The sequence below is a fragment of the Onychostoma macrolepis genome, chromosome 20, assembly GCF_012432095.1.
Source record: "Onychostoma macrolepis isolate SWU-2019 chromosome 20, ASM1243209v1, whole genome shotgun sequence".
NCBI classification, from domain to species: domain Eukaryota; kingdom Metazoa; phylum Chordata; class Actinopteri; order Cypriniformes; family Cyprinidae; genus Onychostoma; species Onychostoma macrolepis.
This window is the reverse complement of record NC_081174.1, coordinates 28,346,196-28,374,087: the sequence shown is the minus strand read 5'-3', so window position 1 is coordinate 28,374,087 and position 27,892 is coordinate 28,346,196. Positions and strand designations below refer to the sequence as shown.

Genomic DNA, 27,892 nt, shown 5'->3' with positions numbered 1-27,892 from the left:
TCATATTGTATGTTTTTGAATAATAGCTTCACAAAAACTGATAAAGTAGCACAATAGTATAAAGTTTAGACGTGTTTTCTACCAAAAAATCGTGAAGATTCGTTTTATTATTGCTGTCGCGTGTTGAGGATCATTCTGCACACGCACACACACAAAAAGGCCCACAGGAGAACGGACACAAAAACAGAAAGCAACACATACGTCCTGTGAAAAGGTTTTGGACCTTTCTTTGGTGCTGAATGAAACCGTGCACTCGGTGAAGGCCGCGGAACAGATGCGGTCAGTCTCGTGCACACAAGCGCATCTTTGAGCCGCTAAACAGATTTGGCACGCGGAACAATAGAAGCTGCCGCACCTTTAACACGCACACGCGTAATTTATGCCTGATCCGACGGGTTTGTATATTGATTTTATAATCACTTTAACTGCGGGGAAAAGAAAAATAGAGCATGAGTTTGTTAAAGGGTTATAAGAGCACGCCAGTATGGTGTCAGTATGGATGTGAGCGTGTGTGGGTGAATATGTGTGGGTTTTTTTTTTTCTGCGTGTCTGACTTGGCCTCCAGACTGGTCGTGGCTCGTGAGACGGATTAACTCTTTTCTTTTGATGCCATCCTGTGTTCCTTTGGCTGATGACATCACTGATAAGAGAAAGCAAAATAATAATCTGTTGGTTTGACATCATAATGTAACAGGTTCCGTTACCACTGCAACTTAGCTACCTGTAACCACGTGGTCTGTTTAATATGTCACATGCCTCGTCAAAACCTAAATACTGATCATCACCATGTGTAAGATTAGTTTATTATTGATAATGAAGTTCATATATGTGTGTATGTGTGTGTGTAGGGATCTGTAGACGCGCAATGCGGACTCGTGTTAAATGGACAAGGTGGAGTGATTCGGAGAGGTAAGGTCACAACAAACCCACATTATAAATAGAGAACACGTGAAGCACACACTCATTTAATTTATTTTATAAGGTGTTTTTATTTATTATTTATTTATAATTATATTTTCGCTAACGTCAGTCTTGATTGTTAACTATGATTTGAATTCTCATTGTATAATTACAGGAGACAAAAAATGATCACCGTTCACATTCTTTTTTTTTTTGTGGTATATTTAATAGCCTTACTGCTTTCCAGTGACAAGCACGAGGTTTTAATATTTTAGCATAAGCATTTTAGCCTTTTTTTCATTTAAAGATATCTATTAAAAATCAGAATTGGTTTTATTCATTTATGAATCCAAAAATATTGTTTTTATACCGAAAACTGTAAGAGTAATATTTCAATACAAATTATAGGGAAATAATTTCTTTGGAATATTTTTACATTTTGTCTTTCCTTTCAAAAGGAATTGCATTAATGTGAATGTCAATCAACAGGCCTACTGCTTTCATTGTTAGACCGTTAAATTATTACTGTTACTGAAAGACACAGATAAATAAAAAATAAATGCAACAAATAAATAATACAAATTTCAGTATTGTCAGGAAAAATTTCAATGAATTTAGCTTAATTAAGTGCATATTGTAATTACATATATGATGCGACCATTTTTTATTTCCTCAAGTAAAAATGTGCAAATTAATTGGATCTTTTAACGTATTATATGTGAAAAGGCAAATGTTTAATATTATTATTGGTGTTTTTGTTGTCCTAGACGTTCGTGTTTCTTTTAAAATTTGTATTACTTGTATTGCAATTAATGTTATTTTTTTTGTCTACTAAGGCTATAGCTCACGTCGTAATTAAGAAAATTGATTAATTAGTCACAGACTGCATAATTAAGTAACTATATCTTTTTCAGAAGTTCAAACCCCGATAAAACATATATTTCTCAAGGTCATTCTCCACTGAGAGCCGTTCAAGATAATCTCAGAAGAATTTCAGTATTCTCTGTCTGTCTGCCGCGGTATTTTGTAAAATCGCGAGTCTTGTGCGGATGAATCGAATCATGTTCCACGTTTCTTAATATTTTCTTAATATCAGTCGCATCTTTGTCTGTCTCTTCAAAGCAGCAGCGGATCGACACACGTGTGGAGTTTGCCATAAAGCGAGCGGTGTCTCGGGCGCTTAATTTTTAATAAACTCTGTCTAGGTGTTGGGCTCGCCATCACTTCCAGTTAATGGTGTGCAGGATTTAGCCGCGAGCTCCGCCGCTCCAACCATCACAACCAATAATCATTGCTTTACCTCGCGCTCCGGTATCGATAGCTTCTCGCGCCTCGGGCGCACGCTTTGATATGTTAATGCCGCGCGGCTCCAAATTCAGTGGAGATCATATTAATGTTGTTCACACTGACTGCAGCTTTGGCTTCGTTGAATATTCAGATAACCTTTTTCAAAAGAAATCAGTCAAGAAACGAGGATCCTACTTAGAAAAGTCGTCTGTGTTTTAATCATGATTATCCCTCTTAGCTTTCAGGAATTTGATCAAGCTTCACCCCGCCTTTACACGCGCGCGCACACCGCACCGTTCTCTCGCTGTGCGCGTGCACGCTCTCGGGCGCACGCGCCTGTGTGTGTGTTTTGGGTGATGAGCGTGAGGCGCGCGCCGTAAACACACACCACCGCTACAGTTGAAATAGAAACAGAATGACATTTGGCCTATGTCTTTTTTTCTTTAATTTTCGTGGCAAACTCGCAAAAAGCGCTTGATTCGCTTTGTGATCGCTCGCGCGCTGCCTCGGGCTACTCTCCCTCGCGCTTAAATACCCGCTATCGCCTCTGGGCCCGGCGCGCGCGACCAGACTACCGGCAATAGCTCTTTTTCAATTGCCCTTGGCAACATAAAATACAAACTACTTTGAATCAAAACATTTTGGGTGGAATTAATGTGAAGTGAACTTGCATGCTAGCAGAGATCTTGGGTTTGTCAGAGCGCTTTAGGGTGACTGATGAGGAGCAGGTTAGAGGCCCGCTAGCCAGAAAACTCCTTCAGGAACACACACATTCACACACTCAAACACAAATACACGCACGTGGCTAAATAATGTAGCCGAGCCATTGATTGCAGCTCAATCTGAACTTGTGATCTTTACAGAGTAAATGGATCTGGGAGTGGTATGGATCTGACATGTGCAGTGCTTAATAAATACATGCATACTATTTAATACGCAATTAGATGTGCAAAAAACTAATGTACAAAACATAATTATTCACACAGGTGGTTGACATAAAATACTTAAAATTATTTAATTTTAGTTGCATTTTTAATAAGTTGTATGCATGCTTGTTCATATTTAACTACATGGAATATTTGCACTGTTTGTCACACCACATGATCTATTGAAATTAATTATAAAAAGCAAAAAATGTTTTAAAACTTAAACTACCTGCAACACATAAGCTTGTTTATACATTTCAAACTCATGGACACGTTATGTTTCGACCACTCATATACAACTGCACAGCTTCAATGCATGGTTTTAGAAATAGTTGCAAAATAAAAAAGCATTATGAATGATTATGCATCATATTAAATTGATTTCTTTGCAGTTTTATACAGTTTACAAAGCTTGCATATGGATGATTTCCTCATTTGCGGCCCCCAACAGAACATGAAAACACCATCGCCGGTCATTTCCAAAGGTTTGACGTGTTGTGGTTTGTTGTTGTGCACAGGTGGCACGTGTGTAGTGAACCCTACAGACCTGTTCTGCTCTGTACCAGGAAGACTTTCTCTACTCAGCTCTACCTCAAAGTACAAAGTCACCATCGCTGAAGTCAAACGTCGCCTGTCTCCTCCAGAGTGTCTCAATGCCTCACTACTCGGTGGGATTTTAAGAAGGTAAGAGATGAACTTTAGACACATGAAACTCATGCACACATTTGGAATTTTGAAATACACCTTGAAGCATCCAATTCTAAACCAGCTAAGGCTTTAGGAAACCACGTCTAAGAGAAGCACAGTTTTACGATTAGTAAATCAAAATAATTTCTTAAGGCATTGAAATATGAGTAATGAAAATGAAGGAAATTCCTTTTTTTAAATTTAGTTCATTGGCAAAACAAAAAGCAAGACAGAAAGAGGAAAAAGAGATGGGACATGGAGTCCTGGACACTTAATCCGGAGATAAAGAAGAGAATGTGGCTGGATGTGAGAGAGAGAGAGATGGAGAGGGAATGAGAACAGTGAAGCTGAGGTTCCATTATTGATGAGGGACACAGACTGGAGAGCAGAAATGAGGCCAGTGACGAGAAGAGAGGAGAAACACACACACACACACATTCACTCTCACACTCATTTTAAACACGGGACAACACATGCTGGTAAAGCTCAGGTTCATTAACGCCTGCAGAAACAAAAGAATTGCCAGAAAAACATTCAGAAATTTAGTCTATATAAAGGAAAAATGGAATATTGGTTGTTGAATAAATATTTATCCTTTATTATCCTTTATACATATTATAGCCTGAATGAAGCTGATGCATTGGCAAAATAAGCATTGTGATGCTTAGTCCTAAATATTTTTTAAATTATATCTTTGAAAAAATATAAAGACTCATTTTAGTTAGTTTAGGATTAATAATTTAAAAGCATTTTGAAAAAAAAAAAGACGGCAACAAACGCTCTACAGTGGATATGAAATGTGACAGGTCAGTTGAATGTAAGCGTGTTGCTGATGGACTTTCTCCATCTGTGTGGGTCAGGGCCAAGTCAAAGAACGGCGGTCGGTGCCTCAGGGAGAAACTGGACAGGTTGGGACTCAATCTCCCAGCAGGCCGCAGGAAAGCAGCAAACGTCACACTGTTGACCTCTTTAGTGGAAGGTATGGAGTCATTAGTGCTTTTTTTTGTTTTTGTTTTTTTAAATGCAGACTGTTTTCATATGCATGCTTTTGTTTCTGACATTGAATACTGTCTTGATTTGATTTGATGCTGGATGTTTGTACAATGACTCATTTAATGAATTTGGTTTGTTGAAGTTGTGTAAAGGAAGCAGAGATAAAATATGATGCAAAATGTGAGCAACTTGTTTATATTTTCGTTCTTTTTTATTTAATATCTAGTTTATAGGACCTGTTGAATGCATATTTGCAATTCAACAGGTTGTAATCGTGATATTAATGCATCTGGTTTAGTTTCTACATATTTGTTGTGGATGAGCTCTTATTAAGATTGAAACAAGTCTATTCTGGCATAAAAGAAAAAGTCTGAAATATTTTTAGTCTACAGACAAAATCTCTATTACTCAAGGGAAGAGTTTAAGAATTAGGATGGTGTGAGACAGATTGATGCAACATCTATGCAATTTTTTAGGCAGCATTTAGAGATTGAACTGATTTCCCTGCTCCATTCATCCATCATCTTCCTCCTCTGTGTGTGTAGGGGAAGCGCTACATCTGGCTCGGGACTTTGGTTACACCTGTGAGACAGAGTTTCCCACCAAAGCGGTCGGGGAGCATCTCGCCCGCCAGCATACGGAACCCAAGGAACAGAACGCACGCAAGAAAATGGTGCTGGCCACCAAGTAAGACGGCAGTTCTTTACTACTTTTAGCCAACGTGTTTATGCATTCCACTTAATTGTATAGAAATTTGAACTTGAAATAATACATTTCTAAATGAGACCTTTGTATGCACCAAATCTGAATGATCTAGTGCAGTCTGTCTACATAAGGACTCGTCTTCAAAAACAGATGCACCTTAGAGAATGAGCTTTTGTTATTGAGGATTGGAGGAAAGGATACGTGTTTGCATGCTTGTAACATATGAAAACTAAGATCTCATTAAATCTGCTCTATGCATTAATTATGAGGAACGCTGCTTTGGTTTGCATTTTGGAAATGCGTCCTTGTAACTGTTCGAATGGCTGTGTGTCTCTGCAGGCAAATCTGTAAGGAATTTCAGGATTTGTTAAGTCAGGATCGATCTCCACTCGGTTCCTCTAGACCAACACCTATTCTGGACTTGGACATTCAGAGACATCTAACACACTTCAGGTACATAGCCGAAACCTGCATGCAAAAATAGAGCCTTATGCAAAAATAACCATAAGACTTCAGATTCATGAGCCGATACAGGTAAGAAAAATGCAGTAAACTGTAAAACCATTTGCATTCATAATTACAATTATAAACTAAAATAATATGATAAGTTTGCAATATCAAGCAGAAAAACTGACTAAAATTATGGATGTTTTGCACATTCAAGTTATTAATAAGGTGAATATGCTAATGCAAGTATTGTTATTAATCACCATTTTTATCATCTTTTTTAGTCTGATCACACATGGATTCGGTACGCCGGCGATTTGCGCGGCTCTTAGCACCTTTCAAACGATTCTCAGCGAAATGCTTAATTACCTGGAGAAACACTCAGCCAATAAGAGCACGGGAACGCCGGACACCAACCAGATCAACTCCAACTCGGACAAAACACTGCGCAAAACCACCGAGCATGTACAGACGAAAGACGGTAAAATCGAAAAAACGGAATGACTCTGACACAGGAGTGGCCGATTTCTCACTTCCTGATCCGAGCCCTGATGGGCGGGCCTCGTTCAGGGCGTGGCTACTGGGGGCGGGGTTACAGCGTTTTTATTCCATATGCGTTTTATTTATATAACTGGCATAACTTCCTATGACCTCAGCTTTCCCTGTACGAGAGTCTGTCTGTATGTACAAACCAGTCACGTCATTCTCACTGCCCGACGAACGCGAACCATTTTCATTATTTTCTAAGTTATTGAAGAAGTTATTTTGCTTAAGGTTTGTCTGTATGTAATTAGTTTAAATAATGATTTTAAAAATGCAATATCTTTTATTAAAAGACTCACATTCCATTTCTGGCAAGACCTAATTTGAGGTCAGTTTGAGACTGTAAATTATTACAGCTAACTTTCCCTGTTAGTTACTGTATATTGTGCATGTTAAACTTTGTACACCATCTGAAACTGACATTCCCCACTGTTGTTCCAGAACACGAACTCTTGACTGCATTTGTAAAAAGTTATATATAAATATATAAATTCAATCTTTTCTTGTAGGCTTTGAACTACATATATGAAATAACCCTACATGCAAACTACTGGTGTTCAATAAAGCATATTGCTCAAAGTCTTATATTAACTCACCTGACTGCACTTGAATTCTTGTGCTGCTTCTTGAATACGAATCATATTTTATGTGCATTTGCAATGGATTCGACATGGACAACACCTTACTGATTAATCAGACAGACACATACTTCAACCTAACAACCTGCTGCGGCCAAAAAAAAATCTCACTCACCTGGGTTTGTCCTACATGTTAAAGAAGTGTTTTTTACCCAGACTAGTCTTTGGCTGACCTGCCTCTCGCTTTTCATCATCCTACTTCAGGAGATATAATAGTAGCCTACCATAGAACAGCTTTTCAATGAGCCTGAAGACCTTCATTAGCTGGTTTAGGTTTAATAGATTTGTAAATAAACGCTGCAGGAAAGTTGCTTTACACTTTTATTTCATTCACAAAGAATGAAAATACCCTCATTCAACAAAACACTGAGGAAATACTGAGAGAAAATAACGAAAAGAGAGCAGAAGCAGCTTTATTTATACAATTATTGCATTTTATTAATTCTAAAAGCAACCACAATGCAACTAAACTTGATTGTTTGGACTATTATTGAATACATTACGAAAAAAAAAAAAAGGTTGATGTAGAATAAATAAGCACCCAAGCAGAACAGATCATTAACTGCAGAAAGACCAACACGATGCAGCACCGGAAGGCTTTACAAAGTCAATAACCGACTGACAGATCGATGCGAAGCTTTGCACAAGATAAAAGCGATTCGCATTCATATTCAAAAATTTTTTTGGAGGAAACCGCTGTCTGATCTCAGTACTTTCAATAATCAGCGACTAGTCAACGTTAACGAACGCAGCCTAAATAGCATATCCCAATAACAGCATCTTAGGAAAACCCAAACAGCCTTGACGCATAATTAGCGCATTTATTGATCACGAGTGTGTTTTTATCAGTTTGGGCAGTTCTAATGCATGTGTGACGTTCAATACATAAAGTTCCGCTTTAATTTAATACGCTACGACTTGGACTCGACCTAGTTTACGCGGTGAGTAGCCTAATTAATTGCAAGTTTAAAAAGTAAAATGCAAATGAAAAGTCCTCATGAGGAAAATACAGAAAAGCCAGACTACTCACAACCAAACAATTGGCACTTATTCTATGTAAACAAACATCCATTTTCAGAGTAAATTATTTCTCAATCGATCAAGTCAGACTGTTCCAACCCAGCGGTTCTGAGTTAAATTATCATAAATAATAGACACAACAACTTTATTCAGATAAAACGAAGGTCTTAAATATATTCTTACACGCATAGGCTACACTAGATATTAATATTAGCCCATAGGCTGTAATTATTGCTTTTGAATTAGTGTACCAAAATGAGTCCAAGCACATTTAGGCCTACTTAGCTCCCTTAGTGACCATACCATCGGTTTTTCATTGCATTTAAACAACAATAATTAGCAAAACTATTCACATTAAAATAATAATAATAATAAAGTTTACTTTATGAATAGTTTTTACAAGTTAGGGCTGTCACCGGATTTATCTTCTTTTTTTTTTTGGTTTAGGCTACTCAGATTTTACTGGGTTCTTTGAAGGTCCAATGGGAAACGTGTTTGTGAAGATTATTATTTGTACAAGTTTGTACTTCTTTCCTCTTCTGAAAGTCTTCGACATGAACTCAATGGCTATTTATCACGTTACTCGCGCGCCATCTAGTGGCCAGCTTGTGTAATGGCAGTCAATGGTTGAGCGCGCGCACACACACGTTAAAATTATATAATAAATGTAGTGTGCATATAAGTGTTCACATTTTTTTTTTATTATGCACATTTTAATTTTAGTAACAAAATGTGCACACCTATAACAATATAAAATTTTATAATTATTTAGTCTTTTTTTAATATTCTAAGCTTTTATGATTTGAAAATGTGGCAAAACATGTTTTTTCAATGCCAGAGATGTGTTTGTGTGCATGTGTGTATGCGTGAGAATCTCTGTGTGCTCGTGTGTTTTTGTGTTCTGTGAGAATTTTAATGTGTGATTATGTTGAATTCTAATCAAAGTCTGTGCAGAATGAGCCTACTTTCTCTCAAACTGTTTGGACATCTGTCATGGCCTCTAGACATGCCCAGAGTGAGTGTGTGGCTCTGGCACTTTCTCTGTGGCAGCGGGGCTGCTGAAACATTAATCATAGATTATTTTCACTCTTCCATACGTCAGGCAGCATCTTAATGGCCAATGAAACAGATCTGAGAAACTGGCATGAAACTGGGTCATGATCAGTGAGCTCAGTTAGTCTCAAACAAAAATGTCCCACAGTACACATTTAGTTGATTTAAATCATTCTGGAAAATATTAGGACATGTAGCAAAATGTTGACAATACAAATCATATTTCAGTACCAAAATTGGAAAACTGTGTATTTCTAGTGACCTAGTGACCTCTTGTGCAGGAAGAGGGAATTGTTACCGCTCTACATGAACAGAAACACTGAATCACTGCAACTGTCTGTCATACTTCAACAACTTATCTATTTAAATATATTAGTCTCCAATTTTAGATTCAAGATTATAAGATAAATTATAAGTGCTTGTGTTAAATTTCTTACTCAATCAGTAACTTCAGCACTGAAATTAATTACATTAAATGGAATAAAATAATTTAATTATTTTAATAATTATTCAGTCTGCCTAAATTTTAGTTTTGTATTTGTTTTATTTTTACATTTTATTTGATTTATTAATGACAATTAATTTCAATATATTTTTGTTTGTTTGTTTGTTACCTTCCATAATTGTTTTATTGTTTACATGTTGCAGACAGTATTCTATTCTAATGGCAGGCTCCCTTTGTGACAACTTTTTCCCAATATACATGTCTGCTACTGGGGCATGTTGTCACAAAACTTGTGCTCATTGACCTGTCGCCTATTTTTCCTGAGCAATAATAATGTTCAGTAGTCTTTTTTTCTTTTTTAAAGATTTGTGTCTTCAGAAACTGGTAATGAAATAAACCTACCTCAAGAAATATATATTTGCTGGAGTAAAAACTGTAATAATTATCCCCTGCGTATAATTTTACATCAGCCATATTTTAGTTTTTTGTTTCCATTTGTTTGTTTCTTTATTTAATTGTATTTTTTTTTGCAAGGACTTTTAATTTATGGACTTTTTGTCCATCATTTTTAGATAAGCTTTTTCTGTTGCCTAATGTCAGTCTTTGGAGGATTTGTGTCTTTTTGCACAATTTTAAACTGAATTTTGTGGAAATTATTGATAAACTTGCGTTTTAAACTATGCATCGGGTCTCATTCCCAAATACATCTTCAAAATAAGTAAAAAAAAAAATCCTTCATTTGCTTTAAGGTAAATTCATGTTTGTTTTCATTTTGATTCAGGTCACTGCAGTGCTGATAAAACTAAGTTCACAGTACCGCCCTTAAGAACAGTTTTGTTCACTTGTTACATTTTCATTTTTATTTTATTTTATATACCTGTGAGAAGTGTTTGCCTCAGTTCTGATTCTCAGTTAATAATTCCTTTAAGAAAACGGGAGATTAAACATGCTTAGCGACGTCACAATTCATTCCAACCTTCGGAAGAATAAAGAAAACTTTCTTTACAGCTTCTCTGAGACAGCAATAGTAGCCAAGGGGCGGAGCTTAGAGAAGGGTCAGTTTACAAACAGGTGTATTAGAGCAGGGCTGGGACTAAACTCTGCAGGAGCTGGACTGAGCACCGCGGTTCTTGTGGATGTCAGAAACTGTGAGTATCACGGTAACATGCAGTTAAGTAGCCTACTGTTAGACCTCCTCGTCTCAAAACAAGCTGAAACGTTTTGTTATTCTATTTCCAATCAACCTGAAACGAGCTTTTTGTTCTCTTTTTAGTGTTTGAGTATATGTTTGACTGACCAGCAGGGGGCGCACTGGACTGCCTCTCATCACTGCAGCTGTATAGGTCGGGTATAAGAGGCAGCTGTGTGCATCTGACCTCGCTTTCTTGCGAGTGTCTCTGAGGTAATGTTTGCTTACAGCAATGACAGATTTGTAGCGATCAAAACCCTCTCGTTTCACTTATTCGGTGAATAAACAATTGCACCTATCGACTTTGCAAGAATGACTTTTGAAATTATATATCAAAGGTATTGATTATTTTAGGTTATGTGGTTTTGGTTTAATACTTTTATTCTGTTTCCTTAAAATCCCGTGCACTCACGTTGACTCGGTCGTGTAAAATGGCAGACCGCGTTTGTTAGACGTTCACTTTGATGATGGAGCTGGAGTCTCAGCGAATCCCCCCGCAGCAGCTTTACATACAGCTCAAAGTCAACACACTTAACATTAGACATTCACTGTATCAACGCCGTTACAGCACACACGCAGACAAACACCGTAAAGGGGAATCGGGACTTTTTCTATGAGCTTTACGTTTTCGGTGAGCGAGTGAGTGAGAGAGAGAGTGAGAGAGAGAGGGAGAGAGAGAGTTGAGATCTTCACTCTTCACATGAATGCACTCGTTATACAGGGATCAGCGCGCGAACATGCTGTGGAAACTGGTGGAAAATGTCAAGTATGAAGATATATACGAGGTAACGAGAAGACAAACTGCATCCGCATCTGCTTTTTCACTGTATGATTTATATAACGACAAAAAATTATGTTGCATTTGGTTGTGTTTTTATTTTTTTCCTATTATGTTTCGTCTCTTGTTAATAGGGGGTTTATTCTGGTTATTTAAATAAGGAAAGAAATCAAATGATTTAGAAGCATTTTGTCATAGGCCTATTCATACTAATTCATTTTTTACCCAATTGCTTACGTTATTTTTGCATTAACAATGTAATGATTTTAACAGGTTACTTATTTCCTTTAAAAGTAGCTATTTTTCATTTGTTTGCAGATGAGTTTTTAATAGCTGTTATAACTTTACAAATTCAGAAATTTGTAAACAAACAAAAAAAAACTGTAATTGCTGTCAAAAAAGAGGCACGTTTAAATTCTCTATTTTTACATGTTAATAGCTATTGTTTGTATTTATGTAAGGTGATAGGCTATTTAAAAAAAGAGTTAGCATAAAAACAAAGAAAAAAGAAAATGTCAATGTTTTTATGCACTAAAAAACTTCTCGCATTATTTTCTTGAGAGCCTGCCATCGATTTATTAGTAATAAGAGAATCGCATCTACAGAAGGAGAGGACGCAGTGTCACGCGTGGGAGTCCCGTGGATTCCCCTGAATGAGCTCGAGCTCGTGGGAGAGACTCGTGGTGGTTTTGGAAAAGCCTCGCGGGATGCCGACCCAGAGAGTCACACATGGCTTTTCTCTCACAGTCACCGTCACGCGTGTAATTAAACACTTCGACCCCAGTCCGTGAAATCGACCATTATACGAGCTGTTTAATGGGGCACCATTAGTGGAGGACTTTAAACTGTCACCCGGTGCAGAAACCAAATTTAAAAAAAAAAAAAAAAAAGGAATTTTGCTTATTTTTAATACCGCGATGAGTGTTTTATCATATTAGTGTAATATTGTTATCGTGAAGTTCATGTTTTTGTTTATCAGAGACGTGGGCCTGGTTAAACACACATGCATGTGAAACTAAGGTGAGTTTGGAATAGGAATGGCATAGTTGTGGTACATAAGCTCCAAATAACGCTTTTTTATCAGATAGGCTATATAGACTGTGGAAGTAGGGTTTCTTTTTATAATTTAGCCTAAATGAAGTAGGCTATCTAACATTAGTAGGCTATATGGTGGAATCCAATTTTGCTATTGTGAGTCTGAATAGTTATGGTGAGTATGATGTAGTGGTTATGCATATTAAAGTATGTGAGTAGGCTATATAGTGCTTGTGAATAAGGCCTCTGTCCATCTGCCTGTTCAAAGCAGCTGATTCCGGCGATTCGTTTGTTCTGGCTGGAGATAAATGGACTGTGCACACACAACAATAACATAAAAGACAACAATAGCAAAAGAAAGAGGTCCGGACCCGTGCATGCCGGACCTCAAACAGAGAGGGGAATAAAACAGAGCACGAGTGTTTCCTCCTCCTGAATGAACGTCACTTACAGCAGCAGCGCCTTCACGCTCCGCTGCTCCCCACTGCTTTAAGTATTCCCGCAATATTAGAGGAGTCATGAATAACAATTATTCTGAGGAGGTGTAGCGAGGCGAACGGACGGAGCACCGCACTCTGGATCAGAGCGCCGGATCGGGAAGAACAGAACCGAGATCTGGAGGAAGAGGGCTGTATAGGAGAAGCCATTTGAGCTGAGAGAGAAAAAATCTAGTTTTTGCTCCGTGTGGTCATGAGGAGTTGAGAAAGGAGCGCGTTTTTCTTCAGGCGAGCGTGTGTCGCGTTGTCGCGTGTCCTTCTGCTCTGAACGAGCTCGCGTTTTTTGTCCAGATGTTAGTGCACACGTATTCCTCCACGGTGAGTCTGAGAACACCAAGAAAAATACTTTCTTGTAGCTGCGTGGTAAAAAGGTGGCATGCGGGTTTTGCTTATGATGTTGCGAGCTTACCCTTACGAAAATCAACCATGGTTTTATTGTAGTTAAAGTGTAGTATGGTTTTTGGCGTATTGATTACTATTTGTGTAGCTAACCACAGTTTTACTACAAATACTATGGTTAGTGTGGCAAAACCATGGTTTTACTTTGTGCTTACCATGGTTTAATTAGTAAACCATCGTTTTTTGGGCTTTATTTGTGGTAAAACCATGGTTAATTTTCGTAAGTGTAGTAACTTAAAACCTGCGTTTATGCTTCGTTTTAGAAATGTTTTAAGTTACACATGATTCAGTCCGAAAATGCAAATATTTTGAAAGCTTTTGTACTTTCTTGGATCACCGCGGGCACCGATATAGGGTATAGCCCTTCTATTAAATACTCTTTCGATGTCGTTGGATTCGTTCCAGTAGCCATTCAAAACATCCAAAAAGTTTATTTATTTTTTGAAAATTAGAACATTGAAACAAATGCTTGGTTTGTAATCGTATTTATATTCTTCTCTTCGTTTGAAGGACCGCCATGATGGGGTACCGAGCCACAGTTCCAGACTGTCCCAGCTGGGTTCGGTCTCACAGGGTCCGTATTCCAGCGCTCCGCCGCTCTCTCACACACCTTCCTCGGACTTCCAACCGCCGTACTTTCCGCCGCCGTACCAGCCGCTGCCGTATCACCAGAGTCAGGACCCGTACTCACACGTCAGTGACCCCTACTCTCTGAACGCTCTTCACCAGTCCCAGCAGCACCCGTGGGGCTCCCGGCAGCGGCAGGACGTGGGCACGGAGAGCGGAGCTTTACTGCCGCAGCCTCGAGCCTCTTTACCGCAGCTCTCGGGTCTGGACCCCCGGCGGGACTACTCCACCGTGCGCCGACCAGACGTGCTGCTCCACTCCACGCATCACGGACTCGAGGCGGGGATGGGAGATGGTCTGTCCCTTCATGGCCTGGCGCACGGCATGGAGGATGTACAGGTTGGTTATGATTTTTTTTTTTTTTTGGCTTGGACAATAACCTCTTTTGTCGGGATAGAAATTGCACAAAGACGTGTGATAGGCTAAATCATTTAGAATGTCTATTTTAAAAAATGCTGGGTTGTATCAACCCAACTTTGGCTCAAATATGGACTAACCCAACTTTTGGGTTAAAAATTTTATGTAGCCTAAAAATGTAACCCAACAGCTGGGTTAGTCCATATTTGATCCAACATTGGGGTAAAACAACCCAGCATTTTTTTTTTTTTTTTTGAGTGAATAAGCAACGTTTAACGATTTCATTTTGATTAGCCTATTTTTTTTAAATCTTGTATCTTAAATAATTGCAGTAGATCTCTGTGCGATAATTCTGTATATTTTCAGGGTGTTTTCTGACCTGTTGACATGTTCTGTGACAAGTTACAAACATTTTTATCAAATTAATTTTTATCAATAAACGGAATCCAAACTATCTTTAGCACAAGTATTTAGTAGGCTAATAGTAGAAGAGCTTGATATTATAAATACCCTGGATTGCTTGTTATCAGAAACAATGTTCTGTTGTGGTTGTAATCACATTTTGGTTTTTGAAACTATATTTGTAGGTTATAAATAATATTTAAAAGCAATAACGTTAGGCCTCTGTTGAGGAAAACTGTTGTTTAACTTAAAATTATTGTTGCAAATGGCTAAAAATTAAAACTTCACCAACCGTAAATCTGTTTAGCCATCGTTCACGTTTCTAACCATCTGTTTTTTGATCAATATATCTCTGAACACATCATATCTAATTTTCGTCAATTGACAAGTTTATGCGTTCAGCTGACTGGACAATGATTGCCTGCCTTTCCAACCAAAATGATTATAAAACGTTGCCTAACTGACATCGGGTTTATTTTTTTATTTTTAAACAAAAAAATAAATGAATTTTGTTTAAAAAAATATTTATTTAATTAAATGCAGAATAGTTTACGTTTCCCGACTAGGCAATACCATTACAAATTCATTCAGAAAACTTATATGGAAAATTGTAATTTTGGACGAATTGTTAGTGAAAACAATGGTGTGAGACCTAAACTTAATTTAAAAAAATAATTTTTCAATTGCTAATGTTCACTATTTGGATCCAAAAAAAAAAAAAAAAAATTCACCCTGGACTGGAAATTTGTTGTAATTATTGATTGATTGATTGATTGACTAATTGATTGATTTTTGTCAATGTCCCCGGTGCAATCTACTGGTATTTTCATTCTAAACAGAAGGTCATTGTTCTTAAGTTATCTGAATTTTTATAATTGCCGTAGCGTTTGTTCAAACGTTAAATGTTTTTTTTTTATTATGCTGCCTTTTTAGGCTATGGAGGACGCTAACAACGGGATGAGCATCCTGGATCAGTCAGTCATTAAAAAAGGTAAATTAGAAAATGGCTGGAAGAATTATGCCAGTGCTGTATTTAATTTTTTGATAATTTCATATTTTTCAACGATCACTGAGTTTGGGGGGAAAAGTGCTGATAGAAGGAATCACTGTTCTATGGATTCAGGGCAAAAAGTCATTTCAGGTGAATACACCTTGGCACACCTTTTTACGCATGCGCTGAACCACATCTGGTATTTAAATGATGTCACCTGCCTATTTTCTTAACCTTGGACGCCCAGCCAAAGCAAGTGGAATTGGAGGCCATTCAGTATTTTTAGAATCATATCGTCACCTTTATAATCGAACAATATTTGTGTCACTACAAAGAATTTAGTGTCGTTTTAGCTAATAATCGACCAATTTATCGTCTATTATAGACTTAAGTTATTATCAGCTTTCTCTTTTCTTTTATTCATTAAAACTATAGCGCAAATTCCAGATTTATGCATGCCTATCTATTTAGGCATGCATAAAGGTAACATGACTGTGTAAAATCGATATTTAAGCACCACTTTGTTGATATAATTTCTCCACGGAGGTTTTGACATATTTACTCCGAGATAAGGCCTTCATGCAGTCAGTAAGAGCTCAAGCAACAATCCCTGGGCTCGTGTTAATATTTGTCCGTTATGAGGGACTTTTGCCGGTAATTTAGTTAACGGAACACTGGCCTCCCAGAAGAGACGGCCTTTAAGTGGCCGCTGTGATGGATGGTTTTCTGAGCGCGGATCTCGTGAGCTCGTTTAGAGCTCGTTTCCTCTATTATCCCCTGTAGAGATCTCCGCGGGCTCGAGCGCTCGTTACCCCATTAGCGCTTAAGTTAGTAGACGTCGTTTGACGGTCAGCTTGTGAGTTTGTGTGTGGAGGGGAGGGGGGTGATTTGAAAAGTAGGTAGTTAATGTTATCAGCACGTGTCCATCGTCAATCGATAATATAATAATTGGGCGTATAGTAAATAGTGTTGAAATGTCATTGTGGAAACAAAAGCTGACAGGAAAGAACTGAATTGAATAAACGAAAGGAAAGGACTAAATCTCAGTGCCAGGCAGCATTTCTAAGTGTAATGCTAGCATTTTCATCACGTTGGAAACTGCAAAACAATACAGCACAAATTGAACCAATGCACAGGCCTTTATTTTTTAACGCAGTTGTTGTTAGCTTATATATAAAGTCGGTAACATGTTTAGATCAAATAGCCTACATTTTATTTAAAAATACTACAGGCTTTCCGCAATGTTTGCATTTATGGACAATTCTGGCTTTTCTTTCTATTGTACGTGGAATTAACGTAAGAAAGCAGGAGCACGCGCTGGCAGCTCCGGGCGCGTGCGGTGTGACCCGGACCAGCCGAGGGCTCGAGCTCACGGCGCTTTCATGTGCCAAGATTTCTCATTACATAATATTCCCACAAGCCTGGGCTGCCTGTAACTAGTCTTAGACATTTTCTTAAAATAATAACACCTCTTGCTATAGAGTCATTTTGAGAAGCTTACACAGCTAGTGTTCATATTCCAGTAAATGTGAGTCTAAGTCTATATTATACGACGTAGCTCAGTTTTCTGTCTGTTTCTCTCGCACAGTTCCAGTTCCACACAAGAGCGTCGCTTCTCTGATGATGAACAAAGACGGTCTAATCGGCGGGATCGCCGTGAACGTCAACGAGGTCTTCTGCTCGGTTCCCGGCCGCCTGTCGCTTCTTAGCTCCACATCCAAATATAAAGTGACGGTTGGCGAGGTCCAGCGGCGCCTCTCTCCGCCAGAGTGCCTCAACGCCTCTCTGCTCGGCGGGGTTCTACGGAGGTGAGAGCATCGATAAATCAGTCAGAATCCACATTATTAGCAGAGCAGGTCAATGGATTAAAGACAAAAAATCTTATATTCAATTTGAACTCCAAACATCTGGGTTATGACCACATCTGCAGTTTCTGACGAGACGTTGAATACGTTGGACGCTGAACAAAATTAATTTTGAGTTTTTGAGAGATTTTTAAATTACTCCTGCCTAAACATGTCTGATTTTGAATTTTCACTTTTCATGGTGCTTCTTTGCTGTCAATCCGTCTTAAAACACGTCTCTAATTATGCCTTCGCTATCCTCAGAGCGAAGTCGAAAAATGGCGGTAGATCACTGAGGGAAAAGCTGGAGAAAATCGGCTTGAATTTGCCCGCGGGGAGACGCAAAGCAGCGAATGTCACTTTACTGACGTCTCTAGTAGAAGGTAAAGCAGGACATCTGATTCTTATTTCTCATTAAGATTGTTTTTTGTTTTGTTTTTGTTTTTTCCCCCATAGTGTTTTGGCATTCAGGCCCTTCAAATGAAGAAAACAATGGCCAATTATAATGGAAAACAAGTCCGAATTTCTTCTTTTTTACGTACTTAGTACCAGTTTAATCGTGGATCTCGAATAGTTTTACAATTTAAGCCTAAAATGAAAATTTGCATTTACGAACGAACCACGAACATGGATTTTATTGCCTTGGGAGTTTCTCTAATCTGATTTATTTTCCTTAGGCGGTGCAAATAGTTAACAGATGCAGAAGCAGTAAAACAACATTTTAACCAGTACAGCTAATTTCATGTAATTATTGTTGTGACTGTCTGATTGTTTCTGCACCGCAATCTTTCATTCGCTTAATAGGCTGTCTCTCCCTCCAGTTCAGTTGCAGCTACAGCTGTAATTTAGTATATAAATATTTTAAGCGAAGATGTGGAGTAATTCCATTTCACCATATTGTGTTTATTTTTCATTTCCAGGAGAAGCTGTGCATTTGGCTCGGGACTTTGGCTACATTTGTGAAACTGAATTTCCCACAAAGGCCGTGTCTGAATATCTGAACAGACAGCACACAGATCCAAACGAACTGCACTCGCGAAAGAACATGCTGCTCGCCACAAAGTATGTACATAACGTGTGACAGTGTATTGTTTAACTGTGATTTATGCACTCGTTGCTTTCTTTGGAAGCTGGTATAACCGCCCTCATCTGAACAAATGTGTAGCCACATTTCGAGGTGAATGCTGAATCCATCACGGATTGTCGTTTTGATAGCTGTCCGCTTAGTGCCTGGTGCGTTTTGACACGTTTAGCTGGTTTCTAATGAGGCAGTTCAGGTCCAGCAGAAACACGCGTCTCTTATCCATCTCAGCCTGGCACCGAGCTAGAAACTCATTATATTTAAGTGAAATGTTTCAAGTCTTAAAGTGCCAGCTTTCCCCTTGAAGTTTTGCCTAAGGTCATCCCTCCTCCCTCGCCTCTCCTTTCACAGTCTGTCTGTCAAAGTCCCGTCAGTCAGCCCGCGCCCCCGCCCCTGCACGCGCCTCGGGCACTCGCGTTCTGTCGCTCTGGAATGAGAGAGAGAGGCGCGCTGCGCTCTCCCGACTGGACAACAAGACTGTTTGTGGTTCTGAGACGCGAAAGCGAATGTGGGTCAAAATCTGACAAGTCCAGACAACTGCAGATGCCGCAGCAGGACTCTGCAACGCTGCCAGTTGGAGGCATTTGAACTGTTTGTCACAAATGACCTTTTAAAGATTGAAGTGTGATCGTTTGCTCGGATTCTTATTTGAGATTACATTGCACCTCAAAGCATTGTTATTATGAACAGGACACAAGTAGTTTTGGATGCATGCTCTTAAAAAGACAAGAATTTAATGCCGTTTAAATTAGGCCAACATTTGGAAAATGATCAACTTAATTGATTTTAAATTAAACTTACAAGTTTCAGACATCATAATTATATGAATTGCTGATCATATCATTATTGGATGCTTACTGGTCACAGTATAGCCTACTCAAGCATGCAGTTTCAGAGAAGCATGCAGGACATTAGTACCAGGCTATCTGGGCACATGGCTAAAATGTCTGACTGCATTTTTCTATATGATTCCCCGAAGCAAGAAAAGCATGAATATTGAGAGCACTGCCTCTTTCAGGAAGTGAAATATGCTGAGAACGGGATATTCCCCAGTAATGACAGATAAAGACACTCTCCCAGTAGACTGAAAGTTAAACTGATGGCTTTATTCTAATTGATGGGCTTTACTCTCAGAAGCAGAAATATGTAGGCTTTGCTCTGAAGATTTCAAGTTCTCTCTTTTCGTCATATGTATGGACAGTGAACACTGGAGAGTTTCATTTAAAGTAGATGTCAGCTTTTTAAAAAAATATTTTTGTGGAGACCTTTTGCTCGCAGTGTGATTGGGGGATAAGAAACCTTTTACCCATGATTCTCAGGGACACCATAAAGCGACTGAACTATTGCAAGCTTGAACCTGTCAGAGCACCTGTTATCTAAGTGTTTTCTACTCAACATAATTATGAGCATCAAGCAATCACATCACCTTTATGTGAGATATTGAGATCGACAAACATGGGTCTGATATGAACTAAGGATTTTGTAATATTTTGTAATTGTTTTACTGTTTGATCTCTGTGAGCCTAACATATCCAAAGTTTTTATTTAATATTTTTTCATTTTATCAATTTCATCATAAATGTCCAAATGCTGAAGTCACAGTGTTTGTAATTTATGGATGAGGGTTTTCAGAGTTGCTATGCAGTGGCTTTGATATTATGTATGAGTTCTCCTTTATAATCAATATTTCACACTCGGTTAAAAGAATATGTAGATTTATATATAAAGAAATAAGTAGGAATATCCATGGCAGTAAGATGACAGTTCTTTTCAGCTTCTTTGGGAGGCAGAAAGGCTTTTTTAATGGAATCATGGTTGATGTATTTTCCATTTGATTGTTTAATTCAACTTATGACTTAAATTCATTTCTTGAAAAATGTATGCTGTAATCCATGAGCGAGCAGGTCGCGTTTCTTTAACTGATACAGAAGATCAAGCACGTCCCTTCTGATATATGTTCTGATAAATGTGAATGAAGAATTTGTCATGCTTGATGTGCCATGAAAAAATGTCATGACATTCTCTGATTGGATCACAGTTGTGTAGATGGTAAAGGAATTGGATAGGACACAGTTAGTGGGATTGATCCTAAAACCCACCTGACTAGTCTAGCTGTAGGCAGAGCATGTCTAGACCCCACACTATCCCATTAGCAGAATATTGTGCATTTATTTATTTATTAATTCGAAGTTGTTTTCCTACAGAATAAGTAATAAAATATAGTTCCCTCATTCACCTTGTGCAAACACTCAGCTTGAGACCAGCAGCAATAAACACAACAATATCCACAATACATACTGAAAAAATGAACAGTATATAGTACAAACAATTTTATCAGACTGCATAGATTAAATTTAGCGCAAAATTACATTGTTGAAAGGAGCATACATCACTATTTATTGTGAGACATAAGTCATTTTTGTTCCTGAGTGTTAGGAATATACATTTAGCTTTAAATTACCCAGCAGGCACACAACATCGTAAGATGCTGATATTTGGTTAAATCTCGGCTGCAACGTCGGGTGACCAAAATTCAATGTCAATTCAACGTCTAATGTCAATGTTAATTTGATGTCCAATACCGACATCAGCTGATGTTGATATTTGTTGTTTTTAGGTTGTGTAACCAAAATCCAACGTTAAGTCAACGTCAAATTGGCATCGAATACTGACGTCAACCCGAATTTTATTCTCAACCGAAATTATATTGACATCCTGTGCCTGCTGGGTAACCTCTAATTCGTCATTTAAAGTCCACATGATATAAAAATTTACAATATTTATTTTGGTAGTGCACATTACTAGTCTTACCCCCGGTTTCACAAACGAGGCTTAAGCCTAGTCCTAGACTAAAATGTAAATCTGGGCTGTTTCAACTGAAAGAAACTTGCACAGACTGATCTTAAAATATCAGTGCCTTTGTTTTGTCTTTAGATGCACACCAGTAATGTTTTTTTCTAAGGCACATTTATAAAAATGACTTGAATGTCCTAACTGAACAATGGCCTAATTCTGGTTTAGTCTAAGCCCTGTCTGTGAAAGTTAATCCACTGAAAAAAATTGTTTGTCTTGGTAATCTTTAATCTAAAATCTGATCATTTGCTTCTGCTCTGGAATGGCATTCCTTCTCTGATGACGTCAGTTTGACCGCTTGGGGGGAAAATCCTTAACCACACCCCCTCCAACCATTAGATTGCTGTGAGTGAAAGATGAGAGGAGGAGCGCAAAAATAAAGCCCTGCCCTCTGTTCAATATTCTGTTTCAGTTAGAAATACGTCACTACACTAAAGTCAGCAGTAACTTCCGGTTCACACGGACTTTAAAGCAACTGTATGCAATTTTATTTTTGTGTCTTTGGAGACCTATATCACTCTCGTAATTACAATGCATAGCTGTATGCGCGCATTTGTTGCTGCCGTAAAGCAATCCATGCCTATCGCAGAATTTCGTAGCTGCTCAACAAAACTTGTCTGCTTCTAGAATAAATGTTTGGGAAAGAAGAAGAAGCCATTCGCCCCATTAAAAGGCGCATCACAATGATTTTAAAACTGATATTTCAAAAATGTGCATACATTTGCTTTAATATCTGTTGGCTACTCTCCAATAAACCCCACATTGTTAGCTGTGGCTGACACTTCTGGCAAGTTTGTTGTTATTAATTAGAAATTGTGGATTGATTGTGATAATGGAAACTATCAAAATTCAGAGCTTCATTTGTCTCCCTTGTGTAAATATTTGTGCTACAATGAAGTGTCATGCTAGTTCATGCTAGTCCATCACAGATATTGCATTCATTGTATGGTATATGACAAAGACTCGCCATCTGAGAGCCAATAAATTAAACATACATATAGTTTACATAATCACAGCAATTCATCAGAAATGAAGTTCTCAGTTTTATTATTCATATAAAGATTACAAGCCAAATTTGAAAACTTTTAGAGTTATCATAATCTTAATCATAAGATTATCATAATCATAATAAAAGCAGTGACTTCATATAAGAACCATTTCGGTTCCCCAAAGAGCTTTTCAGTGAACAGTTCTTTAAAGAACCATTTTTTCTTAGTGTATAGACAGCATTTTGAAAGAAAAAAATAATAATGTTCTTGTGCAATGGAAAGGTTCCATGGATTAAATTTTTTCCTCGTGGAACCATCAATGCCAGTAAAGAACAATTTTGAAATTTTTGGATTGATAATGGAAAATTCTGGGTTTCATCTCTGTCTCTCTTCTCTTCTCAGGCAATTGTGTAAGGAGTTCACGGACCTGTTGGCTCAAGATCGCACTCCATTAGGAAACTCTCGGCCTACGCCCATCTTGGAGCCAGGAATCCAGAGCTGCCTGTCACACTTTAGCTTCATCACACACGGTTTTGGTTCTCCAGCCATCTGCGCTGCTCTCACGGCTTTGCAGAATTACCTGACTGAAGCCCTTAAAGGCCTCGACAAGATGTTCCTGAACAACCCCACCCCCAATCGACACACACCTGCAGACGGCTCCAAAGGAGCTGGAGAGAAAGAGGAAAAACACAGGAAATGAACTGTGGAAATACGATATCAAGGAAGTCGAGTCATTGGAGATGTTCAGAGATTCTATAAACTCTAGTTTTATGACATTGCGTTTTACATTCTGGGTCGAAGGTGGTGAGTGGACAACAGATCACGGGAAAACAAAAGGAACGATACGATAAAAGAGACTGGAGGACACGGGTCTGCTGTGACACTTTCACCATCTTCATCTCATTCGTGTGCGAGTGTGAAAATATTCGAGGAGTGTTTGTGAGTGTGTTTTTGTGTATCAAAGTATGATATTTTACATGATGTTAGATGCAGGCTGTCCTTTATACACATGCTCATGAATCTGATGCCTAATATTTGAGTGTTCATCAGTGTAATGGCCAGCACACAGGAGGACAGGTTTGCTTGGGATACTGGTGGAGACATTTTTAACTACTATATTTAATAATACTTATTATAATATAGGTGCACAATTCTGCAATGTTAAGTACATTCCATGTAATTTTCACCAAAACTACACCTACAGTAAAACAATCATCTTCTGTCCATAAAAGTGGTTGTCAATAAGAAATTGGCTCCATATAGATTTGAAAGAGACAGAATATTCAAATATAAGACATTTTATTGCATTAAGTAATACATGCGGTACAATGAAATTGAGTGTTTGCCAAAAAGAGGCTGTAAATGTGCAACTATTTGTGCTGCAACAAGCATCATGCTATTTACATTACAGTCCATCACAGTTGTTACATCCAGTATGATTTATGACAAAGGTTCACCATCTGACAGGCCGTAAAATACACATATACTTTACATAAATACAGCAATTCATTAGAAGTTAAATTCTCAGTCTGATTATTCATATAAAGATTACAAGCCAAGATTTAAAACACTGAGATTTAACATATTCTTTAAAACACCTTTGGCAATATTCAGAAGAGCTTGTCTACTAAATGAACAGGGGGATTTTGTATTTTTGGTTGTATTTCTTTGTATTTGAAACTGCTATTGCTTGTGTTGTCTTGGCCATTTGGTTGTGAAAATGTGAGGACATTTTCAGATAAGTTACTTTTGACATGGCAATCATCTTAGCTGACCAACTGAATCAACTATTTCACTGATAATTCATCTGTTGTTTATGTATTTTTTTAAATATATGCTAACATTTACACAGAGCTAAATCAACAAAGAAAACACATTTTATGGCCTAAATATTGTTTATTGGTTTTACAACCCTACATCAGCTGAATGGAAGCTTGCTTTGACCGAAAAAAAAATAGACATAAAAAGGGTCCCAGATTTGTGCGCTTTCTTATAGGCTGCATAGAACTGAGGTGACCGCGCGTGCTGGAACACGGCCACGCGCAGCCTTTGCGCGCTCGTGAGTGCGCACTTTCTCAGTTCCGCAAACTGGATTATAGCCTGTCTGTCAAAGTTAATACTTGGTTAACTGTGTGAGGAAGGTTCTTTTATTTATGTTTGTATATATTTATTTATGCTTAATTTAATGGGCGTTTGTACATAGGAATAGACTGGGTCGTCTATCTGTGACTGTCTCTGTGCGTGGGTGAACGCTTGTTTTAGATAGCATCTTGTATTTTTTGTTTCATAGGTACGGTGTTATGTGGTGAAGGCTAGAAGTTGGTTCTTGTCTGGTGATTTTCATTTACCTCGAAATAAGAATAAATAGTGTGTTTTATTGTAGTTGTTGCTGTGTCATATTAACGTGGTCTACGCACGAAACATTTCAACAACGTTTCAAAAAGCAGTTTTAATTAAAAAGTGCCTAAATTCTGAATACCTAAAATTAATCATCAGATAAATAAAATGTTTACGTAATCATATAGCCTACCAGTAGTCCATGTAATTATTTCATTTACATTAAAAGTTCATTTTTAGACAGGCAAGAAGTCAGACAACAGACTACCCCATGGTTGGTATCTTACAGGCAAACATTGGAATTGCTAAAGATATTTTACTTCAGGAAAAAAAAACAACAACAATATAGTAGCCTAATATCATTAGTTTTTTGAATAATCAATCATTACTGACTTTAGAAAATAAATTTAATCATAAACTCCAAAATACACGTTTTTACCCCAAATAAAAATACATTTTTCTTTATAAAGAAAGACAGCCTACGACTATCTTGTTCCTTTGATAGCCTATCTATTTATTTTGTTAACATTGTTAATCCAGCTGTGACAGAACCAACCATAATATGAAAAATAAATAAATTGCAGTCAATTATGTCAATGGTGTTAGTATTAAAATATTTTACATCAATATAGACTTATAGACCAGCAAGGCATTAAGACGTCGTTTATTAGCATCAAGGACTAGCTTATGATTTAAGCTAATGTCAAAATGTAAAAATCTGTCATTGAAAGACCAATATTTATCTAACATTGTTCTGAATATTATTAGTGTTAGCCCATATAAACATCTCGTATTGTTTTCATTATGACACTGACTTGCAATCAGCAGAACGGAAATCAACAAAACTCGGAAATGAAAAACGGAAATGAGAATTTTGATTCCGCATCTTTCTGTCTCGTTTTAAGGCAAGCAAAGAATGCCAAAATTTATCGAAAACAATCCCTTGAAGGCGTGTGTTCGCGGTCCCGGCAGTAAAGTGAACTCATATCCCGGCCGCAGGTCAGACCCCCGCGAGTCCCCGCGCGCATCAGCTCGCGCTGGTGTATTTAATGCGGAGGAGCGCGTGGCCTGCGGGTTCCGTCGCGTGACTCGTCATGCGTGAAGTATTGTGACCCAGGTGCAGCACCCGCATGTCCGCGAGCGACGTGGATCTCTACGAGATTCAGAGATTTCTCTTCAGCAGAAAAAAAGACTAGCCTTGCTCTCACCCACGGGACTTGAAACAACACAAGCCGAGATCTTTCATCCTTCGCTCGAACTCGGTTCTCATTACCTCTAAAAGAAAAAGAAAAAAAACGATACAACAAAAGCCCATAACACCAAACCAATAATATCGCTGCTTTTATACTGGATAATTATTGACTGTATTTTTTTAAATCGTAAAGATCTAAAATAAGTACACAATTTTTTTTTTTTTTCCAAGCATAAATATAAAATGTGCACCAACAAAATGCCCTATGGGCTATACTGCTAATTATCCCCAACTCCCTGATTTTATCAAACAACTGAAACCATTTTGAGTTCTTTTATCCAAAGATGTAACCAAACATCCATGATTGTTTGGGGAGTAGGACATAGGCCTATGTAGCTAGCTAAAAGTTTAATTATCGGTCATTAAAAAATCAATTTTATTCTCTCAATTTATTATCAAAAATGGGAGGAGTAAAACTCAAAGGCCATATAAAAGGACAAGACACTGGCTAAAATATCAAAATAAAAATCAGTTTGATCGGCTTTCAGCTGAATCGGTTTGAGGTGGAACAGTCGTCCTAAGACTAAAGCTTTAAACCCTTTTGGTGGAAAGTCTCTTTTCCATCATCTTATTTTTTTTTTCTGGGATGAGAGGACGGAGAAAAGCTTTGTCTGAGCGCAGGTCCCTCTGCTCGCTGTCACGCAATGGACTGTAAAAATGGTTTATCCAGACACGCGCCAGGCGCGCGTAATTCCTGCTCGAGGCGGGATGACCGCAGGCAGCGCGAGCCTAACTGATCAACCTGGATATTTCATTATTCATTAATTTACTGTTTAACAAATTCCGCTCATTATCGCGGGAGCGGCTGGCAGGATCCGACCGTTCGGCGGCAGTTGGTGTCAGGCGTGGAGAATTGGCCCATTTGATCCTGAGCTGTTTTTTTTCTCTGTGTGTGTATTATTATTATAGGCTATTCAACATCCCGAAACAGCTCGAGATCGTCATGAATAATAAGCAGCGCGCGAGCTTGTCAAAGCCCGTTGAGCGTGACACAGCCCGTGGAAAAATCGAGGCGATTTTAATATAACCCCCTCACTTCAGTCACTATTTGGAAAAGACAAAACAACACGCTGATAAACAAACTGAGATACGCGATTACGACGGCAATGACACGCATCCGCAGTGGACGAAAGGACATCAGAAGCAGAAGTGTCTCATCAGACAGTTTAAAGGTTGTGTAAGCGATTATTTTGGAATACCAAACGCATGCCCCAGCTACCTGACAGATAGCACCGAAATAAGTGTGCTGAGATATCACACCTAGGCCTACCTGTGCGACAGCCCTCGGCTCTGTAAACGACAAAAACTCGGCCAGCGGCCCGCCTTTTTGTAGCCAATCATAAACGCGCTCTGCCTGTCAATCATTTTGCGTCTTCAGTTTGCTTCAGAACGTAGGCCTAGTTATTTAACTAGAGGGAGTTTGGTTGATTTCTGGTGCAAGTTATCAAAAAAAAAAAGTTATCAAAAAACAATGTTAGATTTAGTCATCTTTCTTTTTGCTAACATTTTCTCTTTAGTGTCTAATGCGACACAAATGAGTATCAATATAGGCCTAAACTGAAAATCTCTAAACTGTTTTCAGTTACTATTCACTTTCCAACTCTTTTTATGGCCTGG

The 27,892-nt window shown here is 38.2% G+C and overlaps 2 protein-coding genes and 1 long non-coding RNA gene across 19 annotated transcripts in view; 2 read left to right on the top strand and 1 right to left on the bottom strand.

The window, feature by feature from the left end:
* Positions 1-7,049, top strand: part of tfap2d (transcription factor AP-2 delta (activating enhancer binding protein 2 delta)) — a 49,306-nt gene extending 42,257 nt beyond the window's left edge. For all 15 annotated transcript variants that reach the window (XM_058754861.1, XM_058754859.1, XM_058754860.1 and 12 more), the window contains 6 exons: positions 849-909; positions 3,632-3,797; positions 4,661-4,779; positions 5,339-5,480; positions 5,838-5,951; positions 6,230-7,049. In XM_058754861.1, coding sequence (XP_058610844.1) covers positions 849-909; positions 3,632-3,797; positions 4,661-4,779; positions 5,339-5,480; positions 5,838-5,951; positions 6,230-6,449 — 822 coding nt within the window. In that variant the 3' untranslated portion in view covers positions 6,450-7,049. The remainder of the gene's footprint in view (positions 1-848; positions 910-3,631; positions 3,798-4,660; positions 4,780-5,338; positions 5,481-5,837; positions 5,952-6,229) is intronic.
* Positions 7,050-10,303: 3,254 nt separating this feature from the next.
* On the top strand, positions 10,304-25,068 carry tfap2b (transcription factor AP-2 beta). Of its 3 annotated transcripts, XM_058756950.1 has the most exons (9): positions 10,304-10,792; positions 10,918-11,046; positions 11,555-11,618; positions 14,053-14,508; positions 15,862-15,919; positions 17,508-17,727; positions 18,028-18,146; positions 18,684-18,825; positions 23,089-25,068. In XM_058756950.1, the coding sequence occupies exons 3-9, from the start codon at positions 11,571-11,573 to the stop codon at positions 23,384-23,386; spliced, it is 1,341 nt and encodes a 446-aa protein (XP_058612933.1). In that variant the 5' UTR covers positions 10,304-10,792; positions 10,918-11,046; positions 11,555-11,570; the 3' UTR covers positions 23,387-25,068. The 3 variants fall into 3 exon arrangements, with proteins under 3 accessions (XP_058612933.1, XP_058612932.1, XP_058612934.1); XM_058756949.1 differs by lacking the exons at positions 10,304-10,792; positions 10,918-11,046 and having other exon boundaries at positions 11,538-11,618; XM_058756951.1 differs by lacking the exons at positions 10,304-10,792; positions 10,918-11,046; positions 11,555-11,618 and adding an exon at positions 13,200-13,461.
* On the bottom strand, positions 17,586-27,785 carry LOC131527693 (uncharacterized). The gene is made up of 3 exons (XR_009267721.1): positions 27,546-27,785; positions 23,114-23,354; positions 17,586-17,719 (listed from the first exon to the last, which is right to left on the bottom strand). It is a non-coding gene; the product is annotated as an uncharacterized LOC131527693 (long non-coding RNA).
* Positions 27,786-27,892: the final 107 nt, after the last annotated feature.